This window comes from Hoplias malabaricus, chromosome 14, assembly GCF_029633855.1.
Source record: "Hoplias malabaricus isolate fHopMal1 chromosome 14, fHopMal1.hap1, whole genome shotgun sequence".
Classification (NCBI taxonomy): Eukaryota; Metazoa; Chordata; class Actinopteri; order Characiformes; family Erythrinidae; genus Hoplias; species Hoplias malabaricus.
In genome coordinates, this window is record NC_089813.1 from 33,861,820 (window position 1) to 33,875,735 (window position 13,916).

Sequence of the window (13,916 nt, forward strand, 5' to 3'; positions counted from 1 at the left end):
AATCTATTAAACATATTTACCTTGTTAACATGTCATTCGATAGTTCCAAAAGGTGAAATAGTTGATAAAAGATGTTTGTAAAATGTAGCCCATCTTTGACAAAAATATGTTTACTATTTGGCTAATGAGTGGTTTTAGGTGTAGTTTGTAGCTGTGACCGAGAGGGGCAGTATGTACAGACTGTGGTTGCGTTTTAAGTTTTTCAGCCGAGGAACAGGAGCAGAATGAAACGACTCTTCTCAGAAACAAAACCCAAACTCTTTAAACTCAGGAGAAAGGGAGAGAGTAAAAAATACGGAGTAGCAGCGTCGACTCTGAAGGAGTTGGTCAAGAAAGGGTGCAGTGTGTTTCAGGTGGGTTCATTATCACGGCGGTTATAAGACCGTTAGTGTCTCGGTTTTAACCAAGAGCTGATAAAGTCTAGCCGAGTTTAGCTCTACACTCTTCTCCCTGTTTCAGGTGTCTGCGTCCAAAGCCCAGTGCTGCTTGTACGAGGACGGAACCGTTTTAACAGAAGACTATTTCCGTCATGTTCCTGACAACACGGAGTTAGTTCTGCTTTCTGCCGGAGAGAGCTGGAGCGGCTGTGAGTTTCTGAACAAAAATTGAATCGCTGTTCTTAATATAGATATATTTATAGATAATTTGATTAATTAAAGACCTCTCCAATAGAAGTCTAGTTTTTTTTTAAACATGGCTGAGCGATGGGTTTCTTACATCACAAACCCAAGAAACCAATCCCATCCGCTTTCAAATTAGATTTATGTAGATTTATGTCTAAGCCACATTGGAGGCATTAGGGTTTTTTGGTTTGTTTTGTTTTTTAAATATGCTACTTGATGAATGAATTAATGTTTTTAGAGGGTTAATCCATCACCTCAATGGGACTTTTATTTCGGTATTAAGTTTCTTACAGTGGTCTGAGCCAGTGCTCATGTAAAAATACTCTTTATTTGGTGATTACAGTAAAAGTAAAACCACTTTTGGTGAAATACTAATGCCACTTTCTCTTTCATATTTGAGTCGTTGCTCTGGTCTACACCTATAAATTCTTCACTAAATTTGAGGGATTTAACCATTTCCCTTTTCTACCTCCTGTAATATTATTTGTAATGAGCAAAGGAGAAACCGAAACACTAAATACAAGAATAAGAAATCAATTCAAAATGTACAAATAAATACACTTATGAAAGAATGTATAAGTAACAGCATTTTTCAATTTTAATCTCTCTTCCAGCTGTAGTGTGTGACCTTGGTCAGGTTCTGAATTTGGATAGGCATGCAGACAAGGTCATCACTGCGGCAAGAACCCTGTTGCTGGACGATAGAGAAGAGCTTCCCGCTAAAAGGAGGAAACTCCTGGGAGATCTGCTGTGTAATCTGAAAGATAACGCTGAGCTGGAGAACAGAGCTGATGACAAGGACTGGTTTGAGGGTAAGACTTGTTTGAACGTTGACTTGTGAATGTGTAATTTGACAGTTCTTTGTCTGAACATTTGCGCTATTCACTAAGCAGTGCACTGTTTTGGGGGTCTCTTAATGTTGTAATGGTGTCCAAAAACAAGTGTGGAATATTCCATACATTACAATAGTCCCACAGTGCTCTGCAGTAACTAGTGTGTGTAGCCTATGGTACACAATACCCACTGTGTGAATCATTGACTACAACAAATACTGCTCTCTGTATTAGTGCACTTTGTAAGCAATCAAGTTTTTTGGGTGTAGGGAACACAGCACAGTTTTGAACACGGTTATTAATATCTCATTGCTGAGACATATTACATATGATTGTCTCATTATATAAGCAATGATCTGCAAGTTGTCATTGGCCTTGTTTAATTTCATGTAGTGCATTATGGGTAATGTTGAACCAAAATCACATTAGCTGTAGCATTTAATGGATTACTTTTTCATTTAGAGATGCATGTTCTGTTCTGATGTACCAAATCTCAGAAAGATTAATAATATTCTGTGACTATTTTTACAAGGATGACTTGTTTACTGAGTAAATGACTTTATTTTGATTGTCAATTTCTAGGGATTGACACAAGGTTTAAGACCAAGTCGGCATATATGAAGTACAACTGCGAGCAGAGGATACGGGGCTACCTTAAAGAGGTGTGACTGGGCAGCAGTGTTTGTCCTTCTTCTATTTCATGTATTGATTTTATGTAAACATATTTACACAGTGTGTTGGACAACACTTAAAAAAAATCATCATGTGTAATATTGTTTGTTGTAGGACTTCTCGCCCCATAAACACTTACATATATTTGTATTTCTTATTGTGAGTTGGAAAGATCTGCAGTCAAGGATCTAAATTTGTGCATGGTGTAATTTGTGCATGTTTCTGTGCAGGTGGATGGTCATACTCGGACCATTCAGGGATCTAGGATGAAAAGTGAATATAAGAAGGTGGTGGTGAGCTTGGCAGAAATGCTCAAATCACAGCGTTACAATGGCTGTTTATTTGACAGGACGGAGAAGGACCTGCATCGACTCTGCACTAAGGAAGGCTGGTTTTCTTGCCAGGTACTGAGGATGCGTTGATGAGACCTGCAGCCATTTAAAAGTTAAAATAATTTTCTCTTAACCACCTATGATTGAGTTTGGTTACAGTATTTTTTAGGAGTGTCATCTATTTAAAAAGAGATAACAGATTGTATTTAATGATTCTGTTTTATTGTGTTGGCAGGGTGCTTTTGATCAGGAAAACTGTCAGTCCCTCCATTCAATAAACCCGTATGGAAACCGTGAGAGCAGGATACTCTTTAGCACTTGGAATCTTGATCACAGGTGAGTGGAGAGAGGGGTGAATATAACTCATGCTAATTATGTAATGGTTTATTCTTATATAAGAACTCATATCTTTATTATAAAAGGAGGCCATTCCAAAAATGCTTTTTATTTATTTATTTATATAAACATTTATTGCTATAAAACTCATTTGTTTCAGAATTGAGAAGAAAAGGACAATCATTCCAACACTTGTGGAAGCACTTAATGGTAAAAAGAGCAGCGACATAAACCTGGACTATTTCTACAAACTGCTGTTTACCTGTGAGAACCTCAAACTTGTCCACATCGTTTGCCACAAAAAAGGGGCTCATGACTTGAAGTGTGATTCAGGCAAAGTCTTTAAAAAAACAAAGAAGTGACTTAGAAATTAATCAATTTCAATTGTTCATTACTGAGTTAAAATATCAGGGATTATTTTAAACTTGAGAGTGCATATTTTCTCACTTTTTTATTTAAAATGTGCTTTTTTAAAACAAGGAATGAATGTTTTTGAATATGTCAATCAATGCTGATCAGTGAAGTACTTTTACTATGCACATTTATTTAATGTTTGTCCTTTTTTACAGTATGAACATGTTTTTATGCCGGCATTGTCAGTAGTTTTTTTTAAAATGACACAAAGCAAAGTCTGAATGAAAATGGATCCTGTTTCTTTCTTCTGCTTATGAGCTTTCTTCTCTGCCTTAGCTTAGTATTCAAAGCAAAAAATTAAAATAAAATAAAAAATATCACAGAGGAAAGATTGTTACAAAATAACCCTTTTATATCACAACAAATTCATACTTCTGTAAATTTTAAATGCTTATTTATTTCTGGATGAAGTACTACAGCTGGAGAGAGAAAAAAAGCAACATGTAGAACAGCAGTAAAATTATTTTATTGACACTTGAAAGCAAACTTGGCACTTGTCATTTTAATGCAAAGATATACATAGCTCTGCAATCATAGACCAAACTAGCTGATGATTTGATGTCTTAAATGTATACAGACGTGCAAATATAAAATAAGTTAATCTTAAGCCTTTTAATACAAAATTAGTGCGAATGATTTATACAACCATTCATGGCAATTTCAGATTTACAATAAGTGATGTAACTCATGTTGCTGGGAATAATGATCAGTCTTGGTGAATCGTTACATCATTACATTTACACAAGTACTTTGTTTGTTTTAGTTAGCGGCGTTAGACCTCAACCACAAATGTTAAATCATTTCTTTTTTTAAGAAAAAAATAGACAAAAACCCCAAATGGATTTACAATTTTTTGTTTTGTTTTTGTCAAACCAAGGCACTCACCTTGAACGACCTGTAAAATTTGTAAAAAGTTTCACAGCATTTAAAAAAAATAAAATTAAAAAGGGGAGAGTAAAATTGCTGGTCCGTAGAGAATTAGCTGCACTGTGTTAAAGCTGCTCCATGCGATAACAGCAGGAATATGCTCCTCGTCTGCCCACAATTACTCACATTACCAATACACTGACTTAGAAATATACATTTACTCCTGTTACCAAACAAAATTGGTTTAAGTTAGACCCCCCTCCCAAATAAAAACCCTTAAAAAGACAATACTTTAAAGCTTTTGAAGTGGGATGTAACCACTCTAGTGTTCTTTCTGTGCCAAGAGTCCTGTAACCACTTATCAGAAATCACAATGACAATGGATGTGTCCGAGTTTAACTCAGATTGAGTAGATGTTTGTTATGTCTGCTCCTCATCACTGTCCTCTTTAGCGTAGTAATGGAGTCTCCTGTACTCTCGTCTGCTCATGCCATCTAGGACAGTGACACTGCGTGAGAACTCCTGCAAAATAATACATACAAAAAATAATTTTAAAAAAGTTGTTTATATAATAATATTAATCATTTAAGATAGTTTTCTTTAAGAAGTCGCTTATAAATCACAATTTTGATTTGCCATCAACATCAAATAATCACGGGCGGCACGGTGGCGCAGCAGGTAGTGTCGCAGTCACACAGCTCCAGGGGCCTGGAGGTTGTGGGTTTGATTCCCGCTCCGGGTGACTGTCTGTGAGGAGTTGGTGTGTTCTCCCTGTGTCCGGGTGGGTTTCCTCCGGGTGCTCCGGTTTCCTCCCACAGTCCAAAAACACACGTTGCAGGTGGACTGGCGACTCGAAAGTGTCCGTAGGTGTGAGTGTGTGTGTCTGTGTTGCCCTGTGAAGGACTGGCATCCCATCCAGGGTGTATTCCCGCCTTGCGCCCGATGATTCCAGGTAGGCTCCGGACCCCCCGCAACCCTAAATTGGATAAGCGGTTACAGATAATGGATGGATGGATCAAATAATCACCAGTATCTAATAAGGCTGTCATGAAAGAAACCGAACTGGATCACTCATCTGAGAAAACCTACCTGAGATTACCTAGGTTCTTAATTAATTAAAAGTTAGGGTGCATTAGAAACTACATGACTTTCCAGAATAAAAAGAGCGTGCATTCATTTGCATTTTATGTTGGATTTAGAAAAAAAAAGTGTAAAGCTTTCCTCTTCAATTTAATATTTTGTCCTTTTATTTACTCTTACAAATGTAAGATGCTAGCATTGATTTAGTTATAAATCAGATAAATATTTAAATATGCATCAGGCAAATATTGCAGTTGTATTTTCCCTGTGAGCCAAATAAAACCAGACTCTTACCTCAACTACATCCAGGTTCCCAAAGAACTGCTCCACTGGGAACACGTGGTTGCTGTCCTCATCGAAAAAAACACTGCGGTCCGTCTGCAGCGCCGAATTCTCCAGCTCCGATTTCCCTGCGCTGGAGCTTGATTTGTCCGCACCTGCAGGGCTTGATTTCCCCGCGTTGTTCTCCTTCCCTCGTCGCTCTTTAGGGCTCGTAATTCCCATCTGTGTTTTGACGCTTTCGTCCGGATCCCGGCTCGGTTTCTCTTCTGATCCCCCGACGCTGTGATGTGCTCTTGGGGTCCGTCTTCTCTCTCCGCTTTCTCCGGCCATCTGAGTTCTGCCTTCAGCTCCAACCTCGGACACCAACCTGCGGAGAGCCCTCCTCTTTACACACTATCGAAGAGGAGGAGGAGAGAAGAGAAGAGTCAGCTGAGGAGGATGGTCCTGAGAGAGACAACGTACGGTTCCCATTACATCAAATACCAAATAAAATCATAGGTCTTTCAACCGCTAAAGGGCGCCCTCCAGTGTCCTCAGTGAAGGGGGTGAACGGAGCTAAACGTCTTAAAACGAAAGAGGAAACAGGGTTCTTTCTATATTTATTTGGGAACTTGCTTAAAACAAACCCTTCCATTAAAAAAAAAATGTAAAAGAACACTTGAGGGTAATAGCTTTCTTCCTGCTCCAGCTGTTGAGGTCTGATTGGCTGATGACCTCACTCAGAGAAACAGGTATGTTTAAAAAAAAAAAAAAAGGGTGTATGTGTGTCGTATAAAATACACACTAAGGCTGGGTGTTGAGGGATTTGCTTGCCGTTATTTAGATCATAATTTTCAATTTACAGCAGCCATAACCCAAATAATTAAAAAATATAAAAATAAATAAGTCATTATATACATCATCTTTTCAGTCGCAATCACCGTGCAGCTGTCTATTCTTTTTTCCCAGTAAACAATTAGCCGTCGATTCAACGTTGAAATAACGTAATGACTGCCGTCTAATCAACGTTCTCTTAAGGTTGAAAATGGAAGTTGAAAAAAACGACTATTAGAAGTATTTTGGACGTCCATTGACGTTATTAATTGGTCCCGAAATAAATTACTTGTATAAAACGCGTTTTGGACGTCCACTGACGTTATCGATTGGTCAAAGCTTAACTAACTTATTAAGATGGATTTTGGACGTCTATTGACGTTTAAAATATGTCCTTGACGGACAGACTACTTTTAGACCTCCTCGTTTACTGGGTTACTTTCTGTAAGTCCTGCTGTTGTTTTATATTTTATTGTGGGGATAGAGTTCCTCAAAAACATACTCAAATCGACCCATTCGAAATATGCACGTTGAATATTTGCGTACAATCCGCTGCACTTACTACATAAAACTATTTAGAATTAGCGTTAAATACGCAATACGAGTATATACTTGGACTAGCTCGGGGCGCCTGCTAGAGTTTGAGAGTCAATTCTGTTAAACAAAACATCAGAGAGAGTCTTAAACAATGCCTGTCGCATTAAAGAGAGAACGGCTGTGGTGTTAAACGGAGTGAACGGGTGTATGTGTGTGTTTTTGTTTACAGTGTGTCGATAAGACCCCGGCGGGAAGGAGGGAGGGTCTCAGTGGGGAAACAGGAGGAGGAGACGAACAGAGGCTTTGGCTTTGACACCAACCTCAGTTGAACTTTTCACACTGAGCCGCTTTAAAGGGACAGTCTTCTTCTCTTCTCTCCGGTTCCCGTAGCTCTAAAGAAGAAGGAAGATCTATTACACAGTCCACGGAGCCGGTGGAGACACACACAGAAATACCCCAAACCAAAAACTCGGAAAGTGCGAGGCAGTGCTTTATCTAACTAAAGTTATTTACGTTGCATCGACGAACTGAATCTCGTTATCTTCGTTACAACTGGTCACCATTAAAGCAGCATTAACCCAGCCAACGTTAAACCTTTTCCTCATATTCATACAAGCCCCGTAAGTCTCCAACCCTCCAACATAACACACACACAAAGCGTAACTGCGCTGCACCATTTAAAGTGGCGTGAAAACTTCTGTAAAAAAAGTCAGCTTCTTAAAAGAATTAAAATCTACCTCCGGCTGCCTCGTTTAGATACGATTCCATAAACAAAATTGAGCTAGTTTCAAGTTATAAATATAATCCAAATGTGAGATAAACACGGTTTTACCTGTTTGTTTCGCATCTGAACGCCGCCGTATCGCTGACCGCCCGCTCTGCTTCTCGCCGCTGTTTCTGCTGAAGGCGCTGCCGGAGCTCCGCCCTCACTCACGTCACAATCACGTCACAAACATGGGCGACACTGAGCTCGTGTTTATAACGGGTGGGCTATAAACACCAACCCAGCCCAGCGGGTTGTTCTGCAAAGCAGGATTCCTCATGATTTACGTCTAGTGTTGAGGACTGTCCCTCGTCTATATTCTCACTGTACAATTTGGCTAAACTAAGAAGGCCGAGTCAGGCTTTTGTGGAACAGCCCCCTGGTTTAGTCTACTTGCTACGTCAACGAACAACACCAGGGGGTTTTCTACAAAGCAGGATTCCGCATTTAGCCAGGTTATTACCCCAGTGTAATTTCAACAGTGAAAATCATTAAATGTAGACCTCATCCGATTATATTTGAATGTACTAGCTTAACTATGTCTGCTGTAAATAATAGAAACAGCCCATTAGCACTGATCCACATACTTTTTAACAGATTTCTCAGTTCATTCAAATATGCCTCTTCACCTTTCTCAGCGTCAAAGACATGTGTGGGATTAAAACAGGTTCATTTTACCGCTTTTCTGGAGGGTTACACCAGTCTTTATAGAAAAACTGTGTTTCTATTTCAAATGTAAGTGTTATTAAGAGTCCAAAACTAGATCATACGAATGCTGATCCCTGATACTTTGATAAAACTTGTCACATAAAACGGACTGAACAACAATGAATGTAAACACAACCAATTTTAGTTTCCCAAAACCCAATTTACTAATAAATAAAATGTTGGATATTAAATAAAACAGAGTCTCAATAAGTTTCCAACCAACCCTTTTTATATGTCATTCATTATCTGTAACTGCTTATCCAATTCAGGGTCGTGGTTGGTCCAGAGCCTACCTGGAATCATTGGGCACAAGGCGGGAATACACCCTGGAGGGGGCGCCAGTCCTTCACAGGGCAACACAGACACACATTCACTCACACCTACAGACACTTTTGAGTCGCCAATCCACGTACCAGCGTGTGTTTTTGGACTGTGGTGGACACAGACAGTCACCCGGAGCGGGAATCGAACCCACAACCTCCTGGTCCCAGGTCCCTGAGACACTACCTGCTGCGCCACCGCGCCGCCCTTTTATATGTCAAAACATTTTAAACACAACCAGCAGATGGGGATATTGTGCAGTTTGTCCACATTCGGACTTTTTTTTTTTTTTACATCCAAGTTTATAAGAAACACGAGAAGACACTGCGATGGACTGGCGCCCTCTTCAGTTCACATTTTTTATATTTTGACTCGTAGATGTTTTATGCTACATAATATTTTTATTTCATATATTATTTAACCAACGTAACCAATATTATTCATTGTTCTTCAGTTTAAATTTTGTACACCAACTGGCCAAAACATTGTAATGACCGCCATGTTTTTACATTAATTTTCCAACTGACCATCCTCACTGACCCTATAGAAGCACTTTTTAGTTCTTCAGTTACAGATTCAGGTCCATTTATTGCTCTGCAACAGCCCTCTTTTAGCGGTCAGGTATACGTTTGGTGGTGTCTGACCCACTTATAGCAGCATAATGCACACATAAACAACACAACCGTATCAGTGTCACTGCAGCACTGAGAATGTAATCTGAAAATAATACCTGCTCTGAGGCTGTTTGATGGGGGTCCTGACCATTGAACAAACAAAGATGTGTAATAATGGTCTAGCAGATTGGTGCAAGCTTGTATGTTGAACTACTCTGTGAAACACATTTAATTTTCTCCAGTCTAATTATTATCTTAGCAGATTTGTTCCCTCAAAAAAAGTTACCTTCATTATACTTTTCTAATGTTGCAGTCAGTGATATTGCCCTAGCATTAGTGCAGTGTCAGTATAAAACTCAACTGACTTGTCACAGCTGCACCTCAGTGACTGTGAAAATGTTAAAAAATTACCCATTAAGCAAAGACAAAGAAGAAGAATTAGAGGAAGGGCTAAAATGTTACACTAGGGAAAGGAATGTGTTACCAAAAGCCGCCCTTAGCTTTTACTATGCTCTGTGATGCCTAGTCATAAATTTAGTTTTTCAGTCCATGATATTTTTAGCTTTTCCTCTAATAGTTCCACAATCCCCACCTGTCTGTTATTTATGATCAACTTTCTGAAACCTGAAGAAAACACCTGAAACCATTAGATTCAGAGAGGGTCCATTTACATGTTTCACATAATATTTACAAGTGTCCAGTGAAGAGGTGCTAAAAATAACATTTATCTACCAGAACCCAATGGAAAACACTGGGCAAGTGTAAATGTGTTCATTTGTACTAGTGCTCCTCTGGGATTCTAATAGTAGGTTGAATTAAGCTAAAAGAAATTTACAATTGTTGATGAGTCTACACAACACACATTTGAAGGCTGCAGAAGAGACACTGTTTAATTGTTAAATAAATAAATAAATCAACTTCACATTTTAATGAAAAAATGAAAGTATTACTACAATTTATATAAAGAATATGATTATTACATTAAATCATTCATTATCTGTAACTGCTTATCCAATTCAGGGTCGTGGTGGGTCCAGAGCCTACCTGGAATCATTGGGCGCAAGGCGGGAATACACCCTGGAGGGGGCGCCAGTCCTTCACAGGGCAACACACACACTCACATTCACTCACACCTACGGTCACTTTTGAGTCGCCAATCCACCTACCAGCGTGTGTTTTTGGACTGTGGTGGACAAAGACAGCCACCGTGCCGCCCCCCACCAGCGGACACCAATCCACGTACGAACGTGTGTTTTTGGTACATTAAATCAAAATTACAATTTATTTTATTGTACAGAAATGATTATGCCCGGCCTTTCTAAACAGTAATGGGTTTAATCACAAGTGGCCACACGGGGATGCTAGCTGCATATTTTGTTTTTGTGACTTTGCTGTACCAGTCTGCACTTTAATGAAGAATCCCGTTACTTATTTATACAGCTACTTCTTGTTATCAAGTGTCATCTTGCCTCTTGGAACGTAGTTCCAAAGTACTGTGATTAAAATCTTCCCCCATAAATGACATTATAAAACGGATAGTTCCGGTTCTTAATCTGATTGGCTGAGTCACGTTCGAAGACGCTGTAAAATACACGATACGCACCTATGATCGCCTCACAACATTTGGATTCCATATTAATACGCCACTGTCTTAAACCTTGGTAGCTAGGAAGCTAGTGGGCTGCAAATAAAAAAAATCTAATTTTGATATCGAGTGGGTTAACGGTGGATGAATGGTTTGAAGAGAGTGTGCAGATTAATATAATATTAATTAAATCCAATATTAATGCGAACAGAAGTTCTAATCATTAAGTGGGTGTTTCGTCTAGTGTCTAACACTTCACATTAGTGAAGGAATGGTGATTAAAAATACTACCCTCATATGTGATTTATGAATTGAACACGGAAGTTCACTGTTTAATTGGTTTATCAAAGAACAGCGTGAAATCAGGAGACAATGCAGTGCTCGGTTAAGCCAATGCTACTCAGCCAGTTCCTTGAGCTAAAAGCTAAAAATACAGCCCAATGCTAGCCATATACGTCCTGCAGCTTCTTGCATTTTTTGGCTTAAGAGTCCCTTTAGAAAGATGAGAGAAAAGTAGCATTTCTACCACAAAAAAATAAAAATAAATAAAAAATAACCTGAATATACGTGAACATATTTTATTCAATCGGCGTTATGTTGCTTAGCAACAGTGCTCGCAGTTGACGGACTACACTGTGTGGCGGAAGAATTTTGTGAATGTTATGAAATAGACATTGTCGCATTTTAGGTTGACCGCCATTCTATTAAAGCAAGGCCGTGCTTGCTTTAATAGATAAAAGTGCATCATTCCCAGGCTACTAGCTGTGCTCTGTAGGCGGCAATACTAATCTACATTGATAACGTGATATAGGGAAGTAATTTCTGGACTTCAAGGGCATTCAACAATGTATATATTAACACCCACTGCAAAATCTTCTGTGATATGAAACTGAAATCAGCATCTTATTTGGCAATTTTCTGTTCTGACTTTCCAGTTCCGCCTTTAGTTGCATCAAGTGCCGGAATGTACTTGCTCTAGTGTTTATGGTGTAACTGGAAAATTACCAGTTAACTACTGAGACATTAGCCTACTATGTGCTTGAGTCTTGTTGTGCAGTAAAGTGTCATAATCCATTGAAACCACATTAAACTAAAATAATATAATGGTTATAATAGTTTTTTTAAGGCAAAAAACTGACATTTAGGTTTTCTAGTCACTTGTGCGGCTATTGTGCCCGTGAGGGGTGTGGCTAAGTGATAGGCCCCAGGGGTGAAATGGGGTTTACCCTAAGAACAGGAAATACCTGTGCACCAGGTTGTTCACTTATTTCTTTGTTTTATGGCCATATGGTGTGCAGTACAATTATCTCGGATGTATGGAAGGCCGTTGGGCTCAGAACATGTTGGATTCTCCATGTTTATATGCAAATATATTTACATGTTAACGTGTTTTGAACGTGTTAACATATTAAGGTTGTGTATTTGGATTTTTTTCGCTGTTAGGAATGCTTTACCGCATACAGTTTACCATGCTTTAAAATAGCATATGCTTTAAACTGTTCAACAATATAATGTATTTATGTTTATACAAAATCTCCCAAAAGAAACAATTCAGAACATTAAACACTGGATTTTTTTCAGTATTTAGTATGTTAAGGCTATGTTGTTTGCAATGTTAACATGTTCAAAATGCATTAACGTGTACATATATTGCACATACATACCATGTTAACATGAAATTATACTATATGCATTTAACATGGAGAATCCAACATGTTTTGAGAGCAATGGCCTTCGATACATATCTTGCATGTTAACACTAAATTATACTCTATGCATTAAGAGAATCCAATGTGTTTTGAGACCAACAACCTTCAATAGAAACCAGTACTTCTTCTACCAGTGTTCCACTCTACATAATAATGATCCAGCTTTGCCGTTGTAACCAGTATAAGCACACCAAATGTTTATAAAGTGTAAACTATACATCAGCAGCAATAACATTACTCATTTGAAATAAGAACCTTACCACCCATAAACATGTTCAAGGCACAGAAGAAATTTAAAATCAATATGTTAGAGCAAAAAATATTATTTCCAGTCATACCACACTGATTATAAGCCCTAAAACATTTCTTGACACTATTTTACAAAAAAAATCCATAGTAAGCATTCACTGTAACTGGAATTACAAGAAGTTCCTGAACAACACTTGACCCGCAATAACCAATAACCATTTAAATGCAAGGTATGTTACTGCCTGGACAGGGCAGCTGTCCATCACAGCGCACCACACACTCACACGGTCACTCACACACTTGAAGAGCCAATCCACCAATATATTTTCTTTTGTGTGCAGTCAAAAAACTTTTCCACATAATATAACTGCTTTCTTTAAACTTAAGGTTATTTTGTTTATCCAGTGTAATTTACTTCAGTTGGATAAACTTAACAAGTTCCAATTTAACTGATTGTTATCACAACTTGATTTAATAGTGTTAATGAAGCTTATTTTATTTATGTTTGGTAAAGTTGATCTTAAGCTAATGTGTTGTGTTGGTTTCACTTATTTCACTGATGGTGGTCCAACTTACTGCACTAAAAGTAATGTAATAGAACTCATTGTGTTGATTTAACTCCTTTTAATCATGATGGCCCAACTTATTTTAACTCTTTGAGGTCTAAGGATATTTTCTAGATTTTTGCATATTTTCTGAAATTTGCTCTTAAAAGCTCTTGCATATAATACCCACAAGTGTTATTTCAAAATGTTCAGAACAACCTGGGCTCTAGCTATAAATGAGGTCCATGTGACCTTGAACACTGTGTAAAAAGATAAACTGGCCCAGACCCTGTAATCAGTGTTTGCAACTTGGGATGTTTGTATTAGGATGATTTTGTTCATTTAACACAAATATATTACGTACATTTGACAAATTGATTAAATACATTCATATCAAATTCATTTCTGTTCTTAACACAAACAAATGCCAATTCCCACAGACAGAGGGAGAACACACAAACTCCTCACAGAAGTGACCCAAAACAGGGCTCAAACCCAGAATCCTTGGACCCTGGAGCTGTGTAAAAGAGACACCACAGTTCTCCCCTTAAATAATTATAATACAAAGAAAATATACTGAAATATAAGGTAATGTATCACTATCCAAATTGATAGTATTTTGAACAATTAAAC

At 38.2% G+C, this 13,916-nt stretch overlaps 2 protein-coding genes across 2 annotated transcripts; one reads left to right on the top strand and one right to left on the bottom strand.

Moving 5' to 3' along the window:
- The first annotated feature begins 165 nt into the window (after window positions 1-165).
- dffb (DNA fragmentation factor, beta polypeptide (caspase-activated DNase)) lies at window positions 166-3,682 on the top strand. Its single transcript, XM_066644728.1, has 7 exons — window positions 166-353; window positions 460-586; window positions 1,238-1,435; window positions 2,039-2,118; window positions 2,359-2,532; window positions 2,696-2,796; window positions 2,957-3,682. Exons 1-7 carry the CDS (start codon window positions 225-227, stop codon window positions 3,156-3,158), a joined length of 1,011 nt encoding a protein of 336 aa, XP_066500825.1. The 5' UTR covers window positions 166-224; the 3' UTR covers window positions 3,159-3,682.
- Window positions 3,683-3,700: 18 nt separating this feature from the next.
- Window positions 3,701-8,243, bottom strand: c14h1orf174 (chromosome 14 C1orf174 homolog). The gene is made up of 4 exons (XM_066644729.1): window positions 7,622-8,243; window positions 7,110-7,181; window positions 5,452-5,832; window positions 3,701-4,599 (listed from the first exon to the last, which is right to left on the bottom strand). Exons 1-4 carry the CDS (start codon window positions 7,634-7,636, stop codon window positions 4,498-4,500), a joined length of 570 nt encoding a protein of 189 aa, XP_066500826.1. The 5' UTR covers window positions 7,637-8,243; the 3' UTR covers window positions 3,701-4,497.
- Between the last annotated feature and the right edge of the window lie 5,673 nt (window positions 8,244-13,916).